The sequence below is a fragment of the Schistocerca piceifrons genome, chromosome 2, assembly GCF_021461385.2.
Source record: "Schistocerca piceifrons isolate TAMUIC-IGC-003096 chromosome 2, iqSchPice1.1, whole genome shotgun sequence".
In the NCBI taxonomy this organism is placed as follows: Eukaryota; Metazoa; Arthropoda; class Insecta; order Orthoptera; family Acrididae; genus Schistocerca; species Schistocerca piceifrons.
The window spans coordinates 437,095,813-437,117,484 of record NC_060139.1 but is presented as its reverse complement, the minus strand read 5'-3'; the positions used below and the strand labels follow the sequence as shown (position 1 = coordinate 437,117,484).

Sequence of the window (21,672 nt, the reverse complement as noted above, 5' to 3'; positions counted from 1 at the left end):
TGAAAAATCTAAAATAGTGATCAGCTTCCATATTAACTGGAAAATGGTATACTATTCCACCATCAGATAAGAACAACAACAGGACCCACATCAATGGCACCAAGTTGTACGTAACATGAATCCCAAATAGCACTGTTGTTTACAGTCGACTTCACTCAGGATATCATAAAAGAAGATATAAAGGTCCTGGAACATATGAGCATATTAATTCTTTTACATGGTCACTATGGCTGCCTAAGCATTTAGTCAATCAGCAAACCAATCTTTTGAAACAGACACAAAATAAATATAGGTCCAGGTCTAGGGGCCTTGTAACGGCAACCTCCTGTATGTCAACACTGGTTCTGAAGGGGCAACCAGGTAGGTGCTTAGAAGAACTTTAATTGTCTGAAATGATAAAAATCACATGGTGCGAGATCTGGGTTGTATGAAGGATGTTCCAATACAGTATATTAGAAATGCTGGACCAAATCACACATAACTGACACTGTATGATGTCAAGCATTGTTGTGCAATTCATGTCACATTTCCAAACGAGTAAAAGTCATTTCCTCCTAATCATCTTCTGCAGTCATTCCAGCATGGCACAGTAACTGACAGTAGTCGTCATCTCTTAACAGACAAGGAAATTAGCGAGCAGCACACATTACACGTCCCAAAGGACTATGGCAGAGCTTTCTTGACTGATGTTGGGGAGATGAGGGGTGTCTCCATAACACTGGTGCACACACGTTTAATCCTTGTGAAAATAAGGCGCACAAATGGAATACCCTCTGTATATACTGCATTATGTGCTTCACTTAGTTTTATTTTCATCTCAGTGAGTAGACTTCTTCCAGTAGTCCAACAAGTTGCGCTTGACATTCACTACACTGCCAATGGAAATGATGAGTTCATCTGTAGTCTGCATCACATGAATGTGATGACTGACTTGAATTAACTATTCAACACAGCAGGAGAGGAAGGGGAAAGGATAGTTACATAGTTATGGAGAATCAAGGATAATCAGTAACTTACTGAAGGTAACAACTAGCTTTTCTGAATACTAGTTCATTAAAGCAAAAGAGACTCATGTGAAAATTGTATTCACTCCTTGTCTGTGTTTCCTTAATCTCATCAAAAACTTCACACTGATCATGATAATGTAAAATATTGAGTAGTACTAATATACTCATTACCGATTGTTGTCATTTGTGACTGTGACTGTGATGGTGGTTATCAAATGGAGAACAGTAATTTGTGATGGCATCAAAGCTCATGCAGTAGCATTTGATTTGCCACAGGGGTAAACGTTGCTATGCAAGAAACACTCTGCGATGATCTTCCTTATGAGGCTGGAATACACATGGGGCCTATTTAATCACTGATTACTTGTGGAATGTGCTCATGCAAAGTGTATACACGGACAAGAAAGAACAAGATTTTTTTCTGGAATTATCAGCCAAAAATACATATTTCCCCCAGGTGAAAATACACTACACCCTGAGTGAAGGTACAATTTCCCGGGTTAAGCAATAATATACTTTCCCTCATAGTTGTAAAACTTATCAATCCTTTCAATAGTAAAGGTCTTATACACTGGCAGGAAAAGAAGCCCAGCAAAAAACAAAAGGTTTGGGAAAGAGCTTTGATGGACAGCAACGTGTACAGTGCATATTTTTGTATTACGAAACAAATACAAATTTCACCGGATACGGCACAGCAGCTTCCAAAGCACTGAAATCAAGATTACGCTGTGCAATGCACTTTTGTCAGCCAGTCACAGCTCATGTCATACGGTCTCGTCAGCCAATGTCAGCAGATATTCAGAGCATGGGGTACATGATGTAGTCAGCCAATAACAATATCACAGTTAGGTAGCGCAAACAAACAAAGAGGAGAAGTTAAATGTTTAAATTAATACATATACAGGTTTAGGTTAGTGTTGTTTACCGTCTCGTCGACAACGAGGTCATTAGAGACGGAGCGCAAGCTCGGGTTAGGGAAGGATGGGGAAGGAAATCGGCCGTGCCCTTTCAAAGGAACCATCCCGGCATTTGCCTGAAACGATTTAGGGAAATCACGGAAAACCTAAATCAGGGTGGCTGGAGACGGGATTGAACCGTCGTCCTCCCGAATGCGAGTCCAGTGTGCTAACCACTGCGCCACCCCGCTCGGTAATACATATACAGCACACCTGCAAGAAAAGCCAAGCTTTCACATACAATATTGACTATCAAATTATTATTATTATTATTATTGTTATACTTTTTAAAAGTATAACTATATTTTCTGCCATTGTTATTGCATAATCTTTACTCTATGAAAGAACAAAAATAAATATGAGAATCTAACTCTGAAGCTTGGTCTTCTGTTTAGCATGTATAATGCTTGAATATGTATGTAACACAAATGTTCCACCAATATTTTAAATAGTGGCATAAATGGCTGGTCTTCTGGGCACAAAACTTTCCTAAGTAGCTGGTGCTCAGTGAATAAGAGTCAAGTGTTCCACCATGATATAGGAAATATATCACACATTCTCACACGTAACTTAATTCATCTTAAGTAGAAGGAAATTTATAAAAACATGTTTTAAAACTACCATTTACAATATTTCCTCGCAATCTGTTAGAAATATAGACAGCTGTGAAATTACACTCACTGAAAGCAGTTTGTTGTGCTGCATAGTATTTGTCCTAAAGCCTTTGGCACAATTCAATGTCGGCAGATGCTTGCGTGTGCACTGTGTTTGGTTGTTGCAAAGGTGCATTTTCTTGGTAAGCAAAATTTTATTTTGCTGCTATTTTTTCATTTAGGTTTTATTGCTGCAGTAGCAGACTAAAGTAAAATTCTTTACATGAGTGCACACTGTTTGTCTGAAAGAACAGACACAACACAGAATCCGCAGCTGTGAAACATTATGTGTAAATTGAAAGGGGAGGACTAATGTCAGCTGCAGCGGTACATTGAGCAGAATCAGTGGCAACGAGTGAAAATGAGTATACCGGACCAGGATTCAAACCCGGAATCTCCTGCTTACTAGCAGACATGGTAAACACTTCACAATTCAGGACACAGCGTTATCGCAACTGCAAGGCTTATCTCGGCACACCTCACGGCCGATCCACAGTCCCATCGAGCGCCACCTATCCGCAGTCCATGTCCATTACACTACTGTTCGCTACTCACAGATTCCCCACAGATCAACGTATTTGTGCATTTGCACTGAAGATACAGAATCCATTGCCCAGCCAGGCTTATCAGTTATGTATATAAGCACTTGTCACTGCTGATTCCGCTTAATGTCCCACTGCACCTGACAGCAGTGATCCCCCTTCAATATACCTGTACGTTCTATGTTAGGGTATCAATTCCCACATACTCCAATAACTGTTTAAGCCTCAATAATATCCTACAAGCACATGTGCACATGTTTGCGGGAGAGGAAGGCATTTTAATTCATACTGTTGTCATTCTTTCATGGTATTCTATCATTAACAAACTTCTGCATTGAAAGAATGATTTAAGTATTCTCTTCTATGCTCTTAAGATCAAAATGTTTATAGAGGCACACTAATTAGTAAGAATGAACAATAAATTAAGATGCGTACTGCAAGAGGCATGTGAGCTGGTTTGTGAGGTATTTATTTTTAAATGCTAACTACTACAACAAAATTTAATGGATTACAACCTCTTAATCAAGGGCAATCCTTGCTCATGGCACAGTCTTTGAAGAGGGCGAACTGTTAAACAGTTTACAGTATTTTGTTCGAAGTTGTCCAGCGGCACGAGAAGGGGATGTTAACACACAGAGTCTTACGCAACTCATATGTATCCAAGGGGGAAGTTTGAGAGTAAGATGGACTCTCGCAGTCAGGAGAACCCACACGGTCAGAGAAAAAAGCCAACACAGTTGGAGAGGAAATTCATTTCAGTCATGCACTTGGCAGTGAAGGGGTGCCAAAATGGCTGAGGATGAAACACTAATAAACTCACCTGGTACTTCTGGCACTCACTGAATTTCATCGCACTAAAATAAACTGCATTGCACTCAGTAATGCTGGTGCTGATACCGGGGCATGAACTGTCTGACCGGCATCAGACTCTGTACAACTGAAACCAATTGAAGTCCCCTCGAGGAAACACAGCTCTTGAAGGCAGCAAGAAAGATGCGGTATCACTTGTCTCATTAACTGGACTGTGGGAAACTGTGGAAACTGGACGTGGGTGCAAAATTCTGGTGTCAGCAGGTACTATGGCGAAGTGCGGCAGTTATCTACGGGACAAGATGTCTGGAACAGAGCTGGGAGAAGTTGCCTCATCGAAGCAGGAGCAGAGACTGGCTGACTGACAGTTCGGCATGTGTGACCACCGGAAAGCAAAGTAGTCTAAGGTCTACCTGTGGCAGTAGGACCAGCAGGGGTGCTGGGGAGATGCGGTGGTACCTTGGCTGGCAAGAGCTTCACCGATTGCTGTTTTTTGGTCAGAGCAGCACTTCGTCTACTGCTACAAGTGGTGGTGAATGGAATGAGTTGCCACACAGTTCCCATCTTCCCAGAGGGAAAACACCAGTGCCAGCCTAGCAGAGGAGTGTTTGGAGCTGACTGAGGATGCTTGCTGAGGGACACATAAGTTTGCTCGAGCGAGTGCAGTAGCTTCTGGTGAGAGGCAGGGCATGGAAAGCTCCTGTGCATGGCACTGGAAGTGTTTGAAACAGCTTCGCTAATCCAATGGTGCAGGTGATAGTGGTGGTAATGGTGATGGTGGTGGTGGTGGCAGCATTGTGCCATGAGTGGCAGGCACATGTGGGGGCAGGGAAGCGTCTACATTGGCAGGAGGCTGCATAAAAGGCAGTGCATTGGTGACATCATGGTCCCAGGCACTGGAAGGTATGTCACACATGTAGTTGGACAGCAATGGACCGGGGGACCACGGTGTGTTAGACAGCGTGTTGGTCAGTGGCACATTGCAAACAGTATAGAGGCAGAGTTTGCCTGTGTCTTATCAGAAGCAGTGTTGGTGGTGCTGCAACTGGGGCCAGTAGCACACAGGGACAACTCCGCCTTGGCGGTGCTGTGCTTGTTGGCTAGAGATGACTCCAGGACACAGGCTCACTTGAGCCTGTCTATGGAGATGGTTATTGTAGTCCCATTCAGATGAATGGAGAATGTCTTGTTCCCACATTGCAACAAGAAGTGTGGGCCCAAATACTGTGGGCAGAGCAGTGGCTGGTACGTGTCAACCGAACATGACTTGTGTGCATGCTGTGAGGACACAGAGGAAAGTATGGTGTTCACCGCGATATTGGGGAGGGGGGATTTTGGTTGCAGCTGGGGCATGAAGCTTTGGAGCAGCTGCGCAAAACCTGGAATGAAGCTATCAGGAGGAAGTGGTATTGCTTCCAAAAAATTGCCGAGAATGGCAAGTGGCTGCCCATATACAAGCTCAGTGACAGAAGTTCCCAGGTCGGGTTTGTGTGCAATCCACAGGCCTAGAAGTACCAGGGGTAGACCAGCAGACCACTTGGCAGAATAACATATAAGCCTTTAAATGTGCATGGTGGAAATTGGAGCCACAGGTACCTGTCAGAAATCGGAAGAGGGCAAAGGTGGACTTGCACCCACGATCTGTAGTGACATCATGTGGCATCCAAAGTGGGACAGCAAGACCAAACAACAAACAGTACAGCCATAGATTCAGCTGAAAGGTTGGGGATGGGGTGACCTACAGCCAGAGCATAACTCACAGCTGTCGGAAAATGGTAGAGGGCTGACAATGTCATGATGTATGTGTTTGAACTGGTGTTGTGTGGGGAGGAAAGTGGCCATGGGAGAGTGAGCTTGGCATGCTGACATGGTATAAAGGACCGGGCCCAGTTGCTGCAGTCGCGTTGAATGTCTGGCCAGACAAAACATTGTTTCAAATGGGTGGCAGAAGTGCAAATGTCTGCATGTTCAAAGCCATGGATGCAATTAAAAGCCTGTTTTTGGAAGGTGGGAGGGAGAAAGGGATGGGAACAATCATTGGAACTGTCTGGTTGTGAAGGATCCACAAGAATATAAACCAGTTTTTACGGTTGGAGGCAGGTATGGATCTTAGATGGAGGCTGAGGCCAGAGACAGTGTTCTGAAGGGCTTGGTTTAGGTCAAATCACCTTCTTGAGCATTCAACAGAGCATTGTGGTCTAAGGGTTGGGTGAAGGTGCAGGAGCGGCTAAGGCAATCTTCCATAATGTTATCGAAGACTGCAATATGTCGGATGCCTGTATACCTGTAGCCTAAACTGCTGGGGTAAGATCTGGTCTATGTCTTTACTGTAAAATCTGGAGACAAGGGGGCGGTGGTCTGTACAGATCATAGAGACATGTCCCTCGACTGAAGGTTGGAAATAGCGGATGGCTTTGTGGACTGTGAGCAGCTTGCAGTTGCATGCGCAATAGTCATATTGTGCATCAGAGAGCTTGGAAAAAAAGAAGGCGAGCCATTGCCAGATGTCCACGCACTGCTGTGGCATGGCCCCAATAGCCATCTGGCTCACTTCCACCACTATAGCGAGGCGGGCAGTAGGGTGGGGGTGAGCCAAAACGGGCCACATGGTGAGGTCCTGTTTTGTTTTTTCAAAGTTCTCAATCATGGCCCGGGCCCAAGGGACTAGTTTAGTATCCTTATTTTTTTACTGCCATGGAATGAGGGGTCCTTTGCTGGCAAAGGCATCCGTAAGATGTTGACGGAAGCAGATGACCATGCTGGCGAAATGCCAGAGGCCTTTGTAGGCAGTAGGGGTGGAAAGACCATACTGCCTCTTCTGTCTAGGAGAGGGGTGGGATCTGGTGGCAGAGACCAGTAGATGGACCTAACAGAGGCGCTGTCGATTAAACGACGCTTTGCCAAGACTGCTAGAATTGGTATCATATGGAATTGAGCACTCAGAATGTGGTTGGTAACGTCCGCAACTGTGAAGGTCTATGGGGATTTGCACTGAAGACTAAATTGAGCAAGAAGGTATACACACTGTAAGTAGGGATGGCTGAATTAAAGGTGATGGTGGTGAGGAGGGGAGAGGAAGGGTAGTTTGTGGGGGAATATGGCTAAGTTGGACCCAGTGTTGATGAGGTAGTGGATAGGGGAACCAGCGACATTCAAATCCCTATGAAGAGTGAAGAGGTAAAGCAAGTGGGTGCACCTACAGCCAGTGGCTGCCAGGGTTTGGAGCCAAGGAGCACGGGAGTCTGCAGTTGGCAGTGTTCTCGCCAAACCACTGGTGGTAACAGCAAGCTGCACCTATTTTATGGTGCTAATTAGAGGGGCAGTTAGAACCATGTTTGTGGGAGTGCCTATTTTCACCTGGGGGGGGGGGGGGGGGGGAGGGGGGATGGTTGGAGCTCTCAGCACCTGGTGGCAGATGCATGAGATGTAGGCAGGTTACACTGGTGATAAAGGCTGCCATCTCCGAGATCAGGCACATCAGAAACTGGCAGAGGTCGGGGGCCTACATGCTGCTGGCTTGAGCCGCAGAGGGATATTCAGCTTTCTGCACTGAAGCTGTAGGCAGGAGGGAGTTCAGGGCTTCGATCAGCTTATCAGCCACGACCGTTGTGTCACCTAATGATAAATGGGCATGCAAGGCCAGGGCAGCATGTTGGGGAGCAGGAAGGTGCACAAGCCGGCAAATTAGGAGCATGCCCTCAGGGATGATGTGTGGTTCAGCAAGTCCCTGGATGTGATTTAGCAAGAGGAACAGGAGCAAGTTGCCATATTGCTCGGATGATAACAAATCACCTGCCCATTGCAGCTCAGGAGACCTGAAGCTGGATATGATGCGCTCTTTTCGTTTATTGTAGTTGCCGAAGGGGGTTGGCTGTAAAATAACAACCTGGACTTGGGTGGATGTGGTCGGGTCGAGGTTGACAACAACCATTCCGAATATTGTTGCACTGCTCATGACAGAACATCCTGCACTTGAAGAAAGTAAACCACACCGTCAGTCTTGTGGGCTGAAGAAGGCAAAAGGACAGCTGTGCGATGGGGAGAGGGTCTGCAGAGTCAGAGTCATGTTGTGCTGGGTACATTACCCTGTTGATCAGCTAGGTGCAAACAGAAACATGCATAGTTCTGAAACTTCAAATGCTCGTAGGCGCTGGGGGTGAGGGGTAGTGGGAGGCTGCTGGCTAGAGAGCCCGTAAGGCATGATCACTACAGGAGTGGGAATGTTTGGCAGTGACATTGTGACTTTCAACAGTGCACATAGTGTGTCATGGTATGCAGGGTGGTGCTGGCAAAGCAATACAGCAGAAAAGAAGATAAGTGGGACATGCAGGATGTGGATCAAGCAATAAATCACTCCTAATGCCTACTACCAGATAATTTACGGAATTAACTGCTTCCAGTTGCTGACCTGCTATATTGTAGCTAAATGATAAGGGATCTTTCTTTCTATGTATTCGCAGCACATTACACTTGTCTACATTGAGATTCAATTGCCATTCCCTGTCCCATGCGTCAATTTGCTGCAGATCCTCCTGCATTTCAGTACAATTTTCCATTGTTACAACCTCTCGATATACCACAGCATCATCCACAAAAAGCCTCAATGAACTTCAGATGTTATCCACAAGGTCATTTATGTATATTGTGAATACCAACAGTCCTACGGCACTCCCCTGCGGCACAGCTGAAATCACTCTTCCTTTGGAAGACTTCTCTCCATTGAGAATGACATTTTGCGTTCTGTTATCTAGGAACTTTTCAATCCAATCACACAATTGGTCTGATAGTCCATATGCTCTTACTTTGTTCATTAAACAACTGTGGGGAACTGTATCGAACACCTTGCGGAAGTCAAGAAACACGGCATCTACCTGGGATCCCGTGTCTATGGCCCTCTGAGTCTCATGGATGAATAACGCGAGCTGGATTTCATACGATCGTCTTTTTCGAAACCCATGCTGATTCCTACAGAGTAGATTTCTAGTCTCCAGAAAAGTCATTATACTTGAACATAATACGTGTTCCAAAATTCTACAACTGATCCACATTAGAGATAGAGGCCTATAGTTCTGCACATCTGTTCGACGTACCTTCTTGAAAACGGGGATGCCCTCTGACCTTTTCCACTGCTTGGAATGCTATGCTCTTCTAGAGACCTACGGAACACTGCTGCAAGAAGGGGGGGCAAGTTCCTTCGCGTACTCTGTGTAAAATCGAACTGGTATCCCATCAGGTTCAACGGCCTTTCCCCTTTTGAGCTATTTTAATTGTTTCTCTCTCCCTCTGTCGTCTATTTAAATAGCTACCATTTTGTCATTATGTTGATCAGATGATGATATTGTTGAAACTTGTCATGGAATAATAAAGTGGTCTTGTTTTCTTTATCCACATTCCTTTTCAAGAGATTTGCTTTACATTAATGCTAATACTTTGGGTAATTCTGTCAGCAGCTGAATTTAGAGATGCAATTATGCTCTTGATATATGGTTTTCTTTTATGGTATAACTTCACTTCTGCATGATTTGTGTTGGGAATACCTGCTAGGTTTCTGAAGTGCCATAAGAAGTACAAAATATTTGTATTAAGCACATTTTCTTTTAACAATGAGATACTGTAAGACATTTTTAACAGAATTTTACCCAAATCACTTTCACTTCTAATTAATTTCTCTCTCATGCCACAGCCAAAACAAAATTTTAAGTCTCTATGACAATTTCAGTATATCACTTACCATCATACTCTTCTCGTTCTATTCTGGGGAAAAATGCCTTTGGGTGTGAAGGTAATAAAAGTTTTTGCTGGTGTTTCTTTCCCTTAATATGCAGATGCAAGTTTCCAAACCCGACAACATAAATGTCACACATATGGCAATGCCAGCGAATGACATTATCGCCCTCTGATGTCGAAAACAGATGTCCATATGTACCATCGTCAAGTTTCACCTTCTGACTCAGCAGACGCCTTTCTTCTAGTTCTTGATTCTAAAATATAATTCAACATAAGTATTAACACAAAAAGCTGTGAATGCAAACTGACTTTGTTAATACAATGGCTATAACACAACATTCTGCAGTATCAACTAACGTTTAAAAACGGCAAGGGTTTGAATTATGTGCAAACACTATTTCAACTGCAAACGTTACTTGTATTAAAGGAATAACCCTTAACATAAAAAAATGTTCATCTTTTTCAGCAGCAAATCGAGCAAATACCTTTTGATGAGCGACCTAAAATACAGATCTACCATCAGTAGGAGACAGGATATACTTTGAAAGACAAAATCTGCTGAACTATACTTCCTTGTAACGTTGCTTCCTTATGAGAATGGAATACATGTGAGATATATTTCATCATTTAATGGGGAAGTCAGGGTTTAATACCCGAACAAACTAATTTTTTTTTTTTTTTTTTTTTGGTAGGTTATCTTGGTTCCTGTTTTGTTAGTAAGATTGTTATTTATCAGGTTGTGTATAATCTTCTTTTTCCTACAATTTATTCCACCATACGATGTCCTCTGTTTGACAATTTGACAAATTCATTATATTTAATTTTGTGACTGGATGTCATTCCAGTTACTATAGTCATCTGTTAATCTAGGGCAGAAAAGTCGTAGTAGTGTGTACCCTATAAATGTGAATCTTGTGCACTCTTTCTTTCTTATTTTTGGGGAAGAGGGGGGGAGCAGGGGGATGTGGATGCAAGTTTTTTGACCCCCCCCCAGCCATATTGTATTTAACTGTTTGCTAATTGTATTGTGTATGGCAGAGATTGTGGACAAGCACAGGATGTGCTTTAACAAGCACAGAAAACTACCTAAAGACCACACACAAGCTGGTCAGTGTTCCAGACCACAGGTCATTAACCCACTGCCCATATTTCATTTGTGTCTGGCTGAACAGCCTGCATCACAAGGTAGCATATAGAGTATTAAGATATACGAGCAGGAGCATCAAGTTAAATATAACATAGGAATCGATTACCAACTAGAGATGCCAATTAACACCGGGAAAATCCACAATGTGAATGATAGTGACAAATTAGTAGCAGTAACACAAACAGTCACGGCTTAAGTTTCTTGATGATATGAAGAATATAACTCATAATATACATATGTACAAGGAAACATTCACCTACATGGAATACAAAGCAATTAATTTAAGCAGGAAAAGAAGAAGTAGAAGACTTTCTTGTAAAATTATGTAACTTATCAAACCTTTTTACACATTAATAGAAGTACGGTTTTATAATGTGGTTGTGTTGTAACTACTAGGCAGCTACATAATCACAATTTGTGATTTTCATTAGGAATAAACAAAAGCCACTGCAATGGGATTAATGTATATTAACTGAAGTCATGTCTTTCTGACATTATTGATTAGATATAACATCTGGCTACTTCTGGTACTGCATTTCCACAGTCTCAATTCTTCTTAGCTAAAACTCAACTATGTAGCTGCACCGCTCATAATCATCATCATCATCAACAACAACAACAACAACAACAACACAGTACAACTGTCTGTCATGCATACCTCCGCCAGCAGAACCACTGGCAAAAACAGTAGCAGCAGTACCTATTCGTCATCATTCTGCTGTTGGGTAAATGTTTCCTCCAGACTTCTATATGCACAACAGACTTTGGCTATATGCAGCCATTTTACTTTTGACTAATGTCTAATACCATCTATCCACCTTTCATTAAGTCATATTTTGTGTTTTTCTTAACGTTTGCAAAGCAATAAAAAATTTCCATGGTCCACCTACCATCCACTTTCCTGGGCACAAGTCATTCATTTTGATTATAGCCCTCATCATATTATCCTCTGTGAAGAGGAAGATTGGTTTCTGCATGCAATACATCAGACAGTAATCATGTTAATGTCTTCTACCTGCATGTAAACCTGAATCTCTGGTGTTTGCAGGGAGGACCCTGACATATGAGTTGTTTGCAAATTTCAAGAAGTGTGTTAATTTCTGCATGCATCCCAATGCAACTTAAGATGTCATTTCTGCACACACACACAGATATATATATATATATATATAAATAAACAAAATGTCTGCTTGTGTGTGTGTGTGGGGGGGGGGGGGGGGGTGCGGGCGTGTATACCTGTCCTTTTTTCCCCCTAAGGTAAGTCTTTCCACTCCCAGGATTGGGATGACTCCTTACCCTCTCCCTTAAAACCCAAATCCTTTCGTCTTTCCCTCTCCTCCCCTCTTTCCTGATGATGCAACCATTGGTTGCGAAAGCTAGAATTTTGTGTGTATGTTTGTGTTTGTTTGTGTGTCTATCGACCTGCCAGCGCTTTTGTTTGGTAAGTTTCATCATCTTTCTTTTTATATATATATATATATCACACACACCAAACGAAAGCGCTGGCACGTCGATAGACACACAAACATACACACAAAATTCTAGCTTTCACAACAAATGGTTGCTTCGTCAGGAAAGAGGGAAGGAGAGGGAAAGACGAAAGGATTTGGGTTTTAAGGGAGAGGGTAAGAAGTCATTCCAATCCCGGGAGCGGAAAGACGTACCTTAGGGGGAAAAAAGGACGGGTATACACTCGTGCACACACACACACATATCCATCCACACACATATACAGACACAAGCAGACATATACAGAGGCAAAGAGTTCGGGCAGAGATGTCAGTCGAGGCAGAAGTGCAGAGGCAAAGATGTTGTTGAATGACAGGTGAGGTATGAGTGGTGGCAACTTGAAATTAGCGGAGATTGAGGCCTGGTGGATAACGGGAAGAGAGGATATATTGAAGAGCAAGTTCCCATCTCCGGAGTTCGGATAGGCTGGTGTTAGTGGGAAGTATCCAGATAACCCGGATGGTGTAACACTGTGCCAAGATGTGCTGGCCGTGCACCAAGGCATGTTTAGCCACAGGGTGATCCTCATTACCAACAAACACTGTCTGCCTGTGTCCATTCATGCGAATGGACAGTTTGTTGCTGGTCATTCCCACATAAAATGCGTCACAGTGTAGGCAGGTCAGTTGGTAAATCACGTGAATGTTTTCACACGTGGCTCTGCCTTTGATCGTGTACACCTTCCGGGTTACAGGACTGGAGTAGGTGGTGGTGGGAGGGTGCATGGGACAGGTTTTACACCGGGGGCGGTTACAAGGATAGGAGCCAGAGGGTAGGGAAGGTGGTTTGGGGATTTCATAGGGATGAACTATGAGGTTACGAAGGTTAGGTGGACGGCGGAAAGACACTCTTGGTGGAGTGGGGAGGATTTCATGAAGGATGGATCTCATTTCAGGCTGTAGGGAAGGGACCGTTTGATGTGGAATGGGTGGCAGCTGTCATAATGGAGGTACTGTTGTTTGTTGGTGGGTTTGATGTGGACGGATGTGTGAAGCTGGCCATTGGACAGGTGGAGGTCAACGTCAAGGTAAGTGGCATGGGATTTGGAGTAGGACCAGGTTAATCTGATGGAACCAAAGGAGTTGAGGTTGGAGAGGAAATTCTGGAGTTCTTCTTCACTGTGGGTCCAGATCATGAAGATGTCATCAATAAATCTGTACCAAACTTTGGGTTGGCAGGCTTGGGTAACCAAGAAGGCTTCCTCTAGGGGACCCATAAATAGGTTGGCGTACGAGGGGGCCATCCTGGCACCCATGGCTGTTCCCTTTAATTGTTGATGTCAGGATGTGGGTCAGGATGAAGCTGGCTAAGGTAATGAGGAAAGAGGTTTTAGGTAGGGTGGCAGGTGATCGGCGTGAAAGGAAGTGCTCCATTGCAGCGAGGCCCTGGACGTGCGGGATATTTGTGTATAAGGAAGTGGCATCAATGGTTATAAGGATGGTTTCCGGGGGTAACGGATTGGGTAAGGATTCCAGGCTTTCGAGAAAGTGGTTGGTATCTTTGATGAAGGATGGGAGACTGCATGTAATGGGCTGAAGGTGTTGATCTACGTAGGCAGAGATACGTTCTGTGGGGGCTTGGTAACCAGCTACAATGGTGCAGCCGGGATGATTGGGTTTGTGAATTTTAGGAAGAAGGTAGAAGGTAGGGGTGCGGGGTGTCAGTAGGGTCAGGAGGATGATGGAGTCAGGTGAAAGGTTTTGTAGGGGGCCTAAGGTTCTGAGGATTCCTTGAAGCTCCGCCTGGACATCAGGAACGGGATTACCTTGGCAAACTTTGTATGTGGTGTTGTCTGAAAGCTGACGCAGTCCCTCAGCCACATACTCCCGACGATCAAGTACCATGGTCGTGGAACCCTTGTCCGCAGGAAGGATGACGATGGACCGGTCAGCCTTCAGATCACGGATAGCCTGGGCTTCAGCAGTGGTGATGTTGGGAGTAGGATTAAGGTTTTTTAAGAAGGATTGAGAGGCAAGGCTGGAAGTCAGAAATTCCTGGAAGGTTTGGAGAGGGTGATTTTGAGGAAGAGGAGGTGGGTCCCGCTGTGACGGAGGACGGAACTGTTCCAGGCAGGGTTCAATTTGGATAGTGTCTTGATGAGTTGGATCATTAGAAGTAGGATTAGGATCATTTTTCTTCATGGCAAAGTGATACTTCCAGCAGAGAGTACGAGTGTAGGACAGTAAATCTTTGACGAGGGCTGTTTGGTTGAATCTGGGAGTGGGGCTGAAGGTGAGGCCTTTGGATAGGACAGAGGTTTCGGATTGGGAGAGAGGTTTGGAGGAAAGGTTAACTACTGAATTAGGGTGTTGTGGTTCCAGATTGTGTTGATTGGAATTTTGAGGTTTTGGAAGGAGTGGAGCTGGAAGTGGGAGGTTGAGTAGATGGGAGAGACTGGGTTTGTGCACAATGAGAGGAGGTTGAGGTTTGCTGGAAAGGTTGTGAAGGGTGAGTGAGTTGCCTTTCCGGAGGTGGGAAACCAGGAGATTGGATAGTTTTTTGAGGTGAAGGGTGGCATGCTGTTCTAATTTGCGGTTGGCCTGTAGGAGGATGCTCTGAACAGCCGGTGTGGATGTGGGAGAGGAAAGATTGAGGACTTTTATTAAGGATAGGAGTTGACGGGTGTGTTCATTGGCTGAGTTGATGTGGTTGTGTTGGCGCCAAAACACATTAAAGGATGGAGAAATTCGGGAAAATTTCGAAAAAACTGCGTGTAAATGTATTAAAAGGAGTGGTTTTGTGGTGGCAGATTATGAAAGTGAGGCTAACAATTGTCTGGCGCAGAAATAATGACGTTAAAACCTGTGGGAAGCGGCTAAAAATTATCAGTGATGTGGGAAGGAGGAGGAGGAGGAGGAGGAGGAGGAGGAGGAGGAGATTGGTGTTTAACGTCCCGTCGACAACGAGGTCATTAGAGACGAAGCGCAAGCTCGGGTGAGGGAAGGATGGGGAAGGAATTCGGCCGTGCCCTTTCAAAGGAACCATCCCGGCATTCGCCTGAAGCGATTTAGGGAAATCAGTGATGTGGGAAAAACGGAAATGGAAATAAAGCGAAAGTTATCAGAACTAGCCGAAATGGTTGTTAAATAGGTGAAAGGAACTGTTTGTGAACCAGAATCGGTGGATTTTATAGAAGCAGTAGTGTTGAAAGCGGAAAAAAATTTTTTTTGGTTATGGTTTGGAAGTGGGTGACGTATTATTGAGTATATATAGGCGGGATAAAATTGTATAGTAGATTACGGTAAAAAGGAGACGCATCCTTTGGGGGGCCAGCCCCCATTCTACGCCCAATACTTTTAAATCCTACACGCTCACGTTAGTCAAAATTTTTGCGCTCGACTCATGTAGTACTGTCACCGTCAGAGGATGGTACGGGGCTACAAGTGAATATATATTGTCACAGGCCATCAAAGGGGTATGCTCACCACCAAACTGTCCATTCGCATGAATGGACACAGGCAGACAGTGTTTGTTGGTAATGAGGATCACCCTGTGGCTAAACATGCCTTGGTGCACGGCCAGCACATCTTGGCACAGTGTTACACCATCCGGGTTATCTGGATACTTCCCACTAACACCAACCCTTCTGAACTCCGGAGATGGGAACTTGCTCTTCAATATATCCTCTCTTCCCATTATCCACCAGGCCTCAATCTCCGCTAATTTCAGGTTGCCGCCACTCATACCTCACCTGTCATTCAACAACATCATTGCCTCTGCGCTTCTGCCTCGACTGACATCTCTGCCCAAACTCTTTGTCTTTAAATATGTCTGCTTGTGGATGGATATGTGTGTGTGTGCGAGTGTATACCCGTCCTTTTTTCCCCCTAAGGTAAGTCTTTCCGCTCCCGGGATTGGAATGACTCCTTACCCTCTCCCTTAAAACCCACTTCCTTTTGTCTTTCCCTCTCCTTCCCTCTTTCCTGATGAGGCAACAGTTTGTTGCGAAAGCTTGAATTTTGTGTGTATGTTTGTGTGTCTGTCAACCTGCCAGCACTTTCATTTGGTAAGTCACATCATCTTTGTTTTTAGATATATTTTTCCTATGTGGAATGTTTCTTTCTCTCTCTCTCTCTCTCTCTCTCTCTCTCTCTCTCTATATATATATATATATATATATATATATATATATATATATATATATATATATATTCCTGCCAGAGGAATGTCAATTTACGTTTCTAACAAATGCAATCTTTTTATTGTAATCATGTCAAAAAACTGTACCACTCTTACCTATTTTCCACCTGTCTGATTAAAAATCTTACAGATACTATTCAATTTTGATGTGCTTAATGCACTGATAGTAGGATTAATTCAGCATAAAGAGTAGTTACTATTATCTTCCAGAAGTGGCACTGAAACTGGAGCACATCATTTAGTTGTTTTCGAGTGAGTATTTGCTGAACAGTAGAATCGTTACCATTACTTGTGTGGTCAACATGGCAAAACCACATCTACAAAAATTCTTAAACCTGTGACTCTTTATCAACAGAGGATTTTGAAACAAGGTGCTGTACTTTGTGAAAAGAAGTAATAAAATTATCCAAATTAAATAAAAAACAGCAGATGAGAAGGACTGTTGTCTTTGACACTAGTGCCAAACAACAGTTACTGATGAAGGAAAGTAAATGAGAGTAATTTACTTTTTACGAAAGACAGTCAATTCTGCTTGTGGAGAACAACTGATGGAGACAAAAGAAAGACTTTTTTCTAATGGAATCCCTAAATACCACCAAAAAACACTACAGAACTTGCTGATGACATGTAAAGGAAACGCAGGATCACAGGCAGAGAAGGGTAGACTCAAGTGTCTGCAATAACTGTGTCTTTTATAATTTAACAAATAATGGAAAGAGTGAAGGTAAAAACTCACCACACAGTTAAAATGCTGAGTGTTCGACAAGCATATAATTATAACAAGACTGAAACACTGCAAAGCTTTCAGATGAGTCCCCCATCAGAACTAAGAGCAGATCAAGCTGCAGTCTTGGTACAATGTGAACAGCTGGGGCATTATAGCCCTGCAGGTTGTGTGTGTGTGTGTGTGTGTGTGTGTGTGTGTGTGTGAAGTCTGAAGAAGAACTTGCCTGAAAGATTTGTAACGTTTTTGGTATTCTACATCACTTCAACTATACAGTGAGTTGTTACCTTCACTCCTTCCATCATCAATATTCCATTATGGTCTTTCCACTGCCATACTTATTTTGCAGCAAATTAGATTTACATTGTGGTGCTGTAGTAACACTGTTCGACTATTTTGCAAGGCTCACTGTAAATTGCATTAAATGAGTAAAATCATCTGCTCTTTCTTCTCTAAGTATTCTTACAATATTAATAATTTCCTGCAAATATCATATCAAATATCATATCATTTCTGAAGTCTGTCTTTCAGTGCGATGGGTACTTCCATTACTCACTGTCCAAGTACTTTCCATCGAAATGGAAATATCATCACTTATCCCAAAAACTGATACTGTTACTGCAATACTTTTATGCTAATTGGTGCCTTCCTTCACATTTTTTTCTGCTATGCCCATAAAACAAACAATACAACTTAGCTGTTAGCTTTTTTTTTCCCTTTTCTACTCCCAAAAAATTTGTTGCTCAGAGAGCTAAGAAGTTACTGATATTTTGCATGAAATATTATGAGATGAAGCAACATTGATACTGAACAGCACTTCATGTCTAATTTCACTGTCTCTGGCAACAGTTTGTCAGGGAGAGAGATTACTAGTTCAGATCCACTAAATAGTATGGGAATGACTGCTCTAGGGCACAAGTAACTGCAGCCCTCGCATTTAATACATAATTAATCTGTGACAGACACTAATGCCAAATAACTGTTTGTTTAGTGCTGGTGTAAGAGATACAGCTAATTTGTGAGAGAGACTGTCATTTTCTTAGCACATGACTGTTGTTCACAACATGGTGCAAATATGCTGAAATAACCTAACTGCGACATTCACAGCCATATTTCAAAGCACACAGTATTCACCTTACATTTCAATCTTATCAGCCATGTTGTATTCACAATCAATCAATACAGTTGATACTAACATGCTGACATCTCTCTCATTCAAGGGTCCAAATTACTGAACAATTGTTCTGCAATATCTTACAAAACTGTTATTTTCATTTGATTTGTTCAAATGCTTATGAAATCAATGGGACAAGCTACTGTAAGTGCAGATATCTGTAATGGATTCTCTGCTACAAAGCTGACCACACGTGTTCAATGTTTAAACTGGTGAAGGAGCCACAGAATGTGTTAAGGCTGATTCATGCGTGTGTCACGCCAAATCTGTGAAAGTGCTAGCAGAGGAAACTGCAATATCACAAGGACAGTAAAACTTTACGAAGAGAGAAGTTCAGCTACAGTTAATTAAATTAACTCAAAAGAATCTGTAATTGAATAATATTAATTCAGATATAGAAGTGTTCAAACATGTCTTTACAGGAATAATTTTTAATTAGAAAAATACACACTGCAAAAGCACCACGTGCCAAATAGCACTATTTTAGCAATATAACTATAATTTTACACTGTAGTGGTCATAGCTTGCCAACGGCCTTGCCGCAGTGGTAACATTGGTCCTTGTCAGTCCACCGAAGTTAAGCACTGTTGGGCTTGGCCAGCACTTGGATGGGTAACCACCCGCTCTGCTGAGCTCTGTTGGCACGTGGGGTGCACTCAGCGCTTGTGAGGCAAATCGAGGATCTACTTGACTGAGAAGCAGTGGTTCCAGTCACGAAAACTGACAATGGCCGGAAGAGTGATGTACTGACCACATGCCCCTTCACATCCTCATTCAGTCAGTGACATCAGGCTGAGTATGACACGGTGGTCAGTCAGTACCATTGTGCCTTCCAAGGCCTTTTCGGATAGAGTTTGGTTTAGTGGTCATAGCTTACTGGTTGCAAAATATTTTCAATAAAATTCTTCTGGGTTGTACATGGTCTCACATAAAATTTTACAACATGACACTGTTTACAACACAGAAGAATTTTATATCGGCTCCAGCCACAAAAATCTACCAATGTACAAAATTAATTATGGCAACATCTAATTTTATTTCTGCTTATGCCTTTGAAAGAAGAGAGAGCGCTACAAAGAGATTGCATGAAGATGATATCCATATCAATAATTTTCATTTGGCAAAAGTCGAGCTTGCTGGTCTAATGGTGCAGTGCATGCCAGGAAATGGGAGTCCCAGTCAGACATTAAAATTTTCAGTTTGCCTTTATCCTAGCCTTCACCTCTCCATGATTTGAAGATATGCCATGAACAACATGTGGTTCAGATTCCATGTTAACACTATAGGTCTGTTTTCCCCAGTAGGATTATTGGGGTAGGATAGGTGCAACTAAGTCACTGAAGAGTATCCAATTAACAAACTTGCATCAGGAGGTTGAACATCCACCTTGTGGGACTCTTAGCAAATTGTGCCATATGACTATTTCTTTATTTGTCAAAATATTGACTGTTTAGGCAAACAGACCTGTCAGAATGAAAAGAAGTGTGGGAATTGCCACACAGCTGAGAAATTGGTTTCAATTTGTAGTCCCATCAATAATGCTCTCAGTCAGGAACCTGTGGCGTAACTTGGTAAAAGTACTGTGGACACTGTTAAATAATCACTGTGCCTTGGAAACAAGTGAGGAGAAAGAGTATGTTGGCAAACAAAGTGGACAAAGACCAGTCTGTGGTTGCGAATAAAATAGTGCAAATCAGAGCTAATAAAATAGCGACAAGGGCCTCCTACTATATTTGATAAGGAAGAGCTCAGAATGTGTAACTGTGTATGAAATCAGTAATATCACTGTGAACAGTAGTTAAATAATAAAATGATGTCGAGCAGAACTTTTTAAGATACACTGCTAAAAAGAATTAGGGACACATGATTTTGGGCATCTGCCATACTCCGCTGAGCAATAATTGAGGACTGGATATGTTACCAAATTATATCTTTATCTTTCACAAATTAAATACATATCTAAACACCATAACATCCTCAATCATTTACATAAAAGGACAGAAATGTCCAACAGGTGTAAAAAACAAAGTGGAAACAATTATTCATTCCTCATCTGGACATAGCACGCTCTGCAGAAGTCTACGGAGAGTTCTTCGAGAGTCTGTGGTGGAACTGGACAACCACAAACACGTCTGCCAAGCATGTCCCACATATGCATGATTGGAATTAGTTCATGATTCACTACTGGCCATTCCATTACTTCAATGTAAGAAATCCCTTTCTGATGCCCGCCACATAGGCCATAAGTTTAGAAGGTTGGTTGGTTGGTTGACAGATTTTTTTTTTTTTGGGGGGGGGGGGGGGGGGGGACAAAATAGCAAGGTCATCAATCCCATCAAATTAGGAAAGGATGGGGAAGGAAGTCGGCCATGCCCTTTTGAAGGAACCATCCTGGCATTTGCCTGAAGCAACTTAGGGAAAACATGGAAAACCTAAATCACAGTGGCTGGACACATGTTTGAAACGTTGTCCTCCCGAACGTGAGTCCAGGGTGCTAACCACTGTGCCACCTCACTTGGTGGCATTCAAAGGAATTCAGGGCCACCTCCATACGCAGCAGCCACTATATGGTCCAATATGATCTGTTCAGTGTACTGCCTGGAAGTAAGGCAACCATGGACAACAACAAGATCCATATGGCTGCCAATAGGGAAGCCTCCCCACAACATCATTGAACCTTTGAAATCTGTCAATTTCCTGGACAACATTTCACAGTTACCACTCACCACGGGTCTCCACACTCGAATACAGCCATCACCTTGCATGAGCAGATATATGTACCCATCTGTGAATAACAAGTTCTGTCAGTGACGAAGTTGCTAGTTGACACAGGAACGGCAGAACCGAAGGCTAGTTACAAGATGTTGTCGTGTCAAATGGGGTACTCAAAACAGGATGTCTGGGTTGTTATGTCCCTTCTCGTGACCTGTTACTTACAGTCTGATAGGACACAGTGGCTGAACTGGCCCTTCTGAAATTGTCTTGCACTGCTCTAGCAGTATCCATATGACATCGAAAAGCAAGCGCAGTGGCAAATGAAAATTCGTAACTTGGCTGGGATTTGAACCCAGGTCTCCTGCTCACCAAGTAGATTTGTTGGCATAGTGGTTTTGCACAAATGCAGAGACTACCATAGCATATCTCCCTCCTCAATCCAAATTGCCATTCACACTTTAGCCCACTCAATATTCCCCCTAAACTCGAACAGCAATGCAGAGGCTTTCCAACTGCATTGGAATAACACCTCAGTGTTGAATGAAACAGAGGTGCCTGCCTGAAACCC

At 43.0% G+C, this 21,672-nt stretch overlaps 1 protein-coding gene across 4 annotated transcripts in view; it reads right to left on the bottom strand.

Moving 5' to 3' along the window:
• The window catches only part of LOC124775065 (uncharacterized protein CG7065-like), a 71,030-nt gene that overhangs the window by 26,329 nt on the left and 23,029 nt on the right, over window positions 1–21,672 (bottom strand). For all 4 annotated transcript variants that reach the window (XM_047249866.1, XM_047249864.1, XM_047249865.1 and 1 more), the window contains one exon: window positions 9,700–9,949. In XM_047249866.1, coding sequence (XP_047105822.1) covers window positions 9,700–9,949 — 250 coding nt within the window. The remainder of the gene's footprint in view (window positions 1–9,699; window positions 9,950–21,672) is intronic.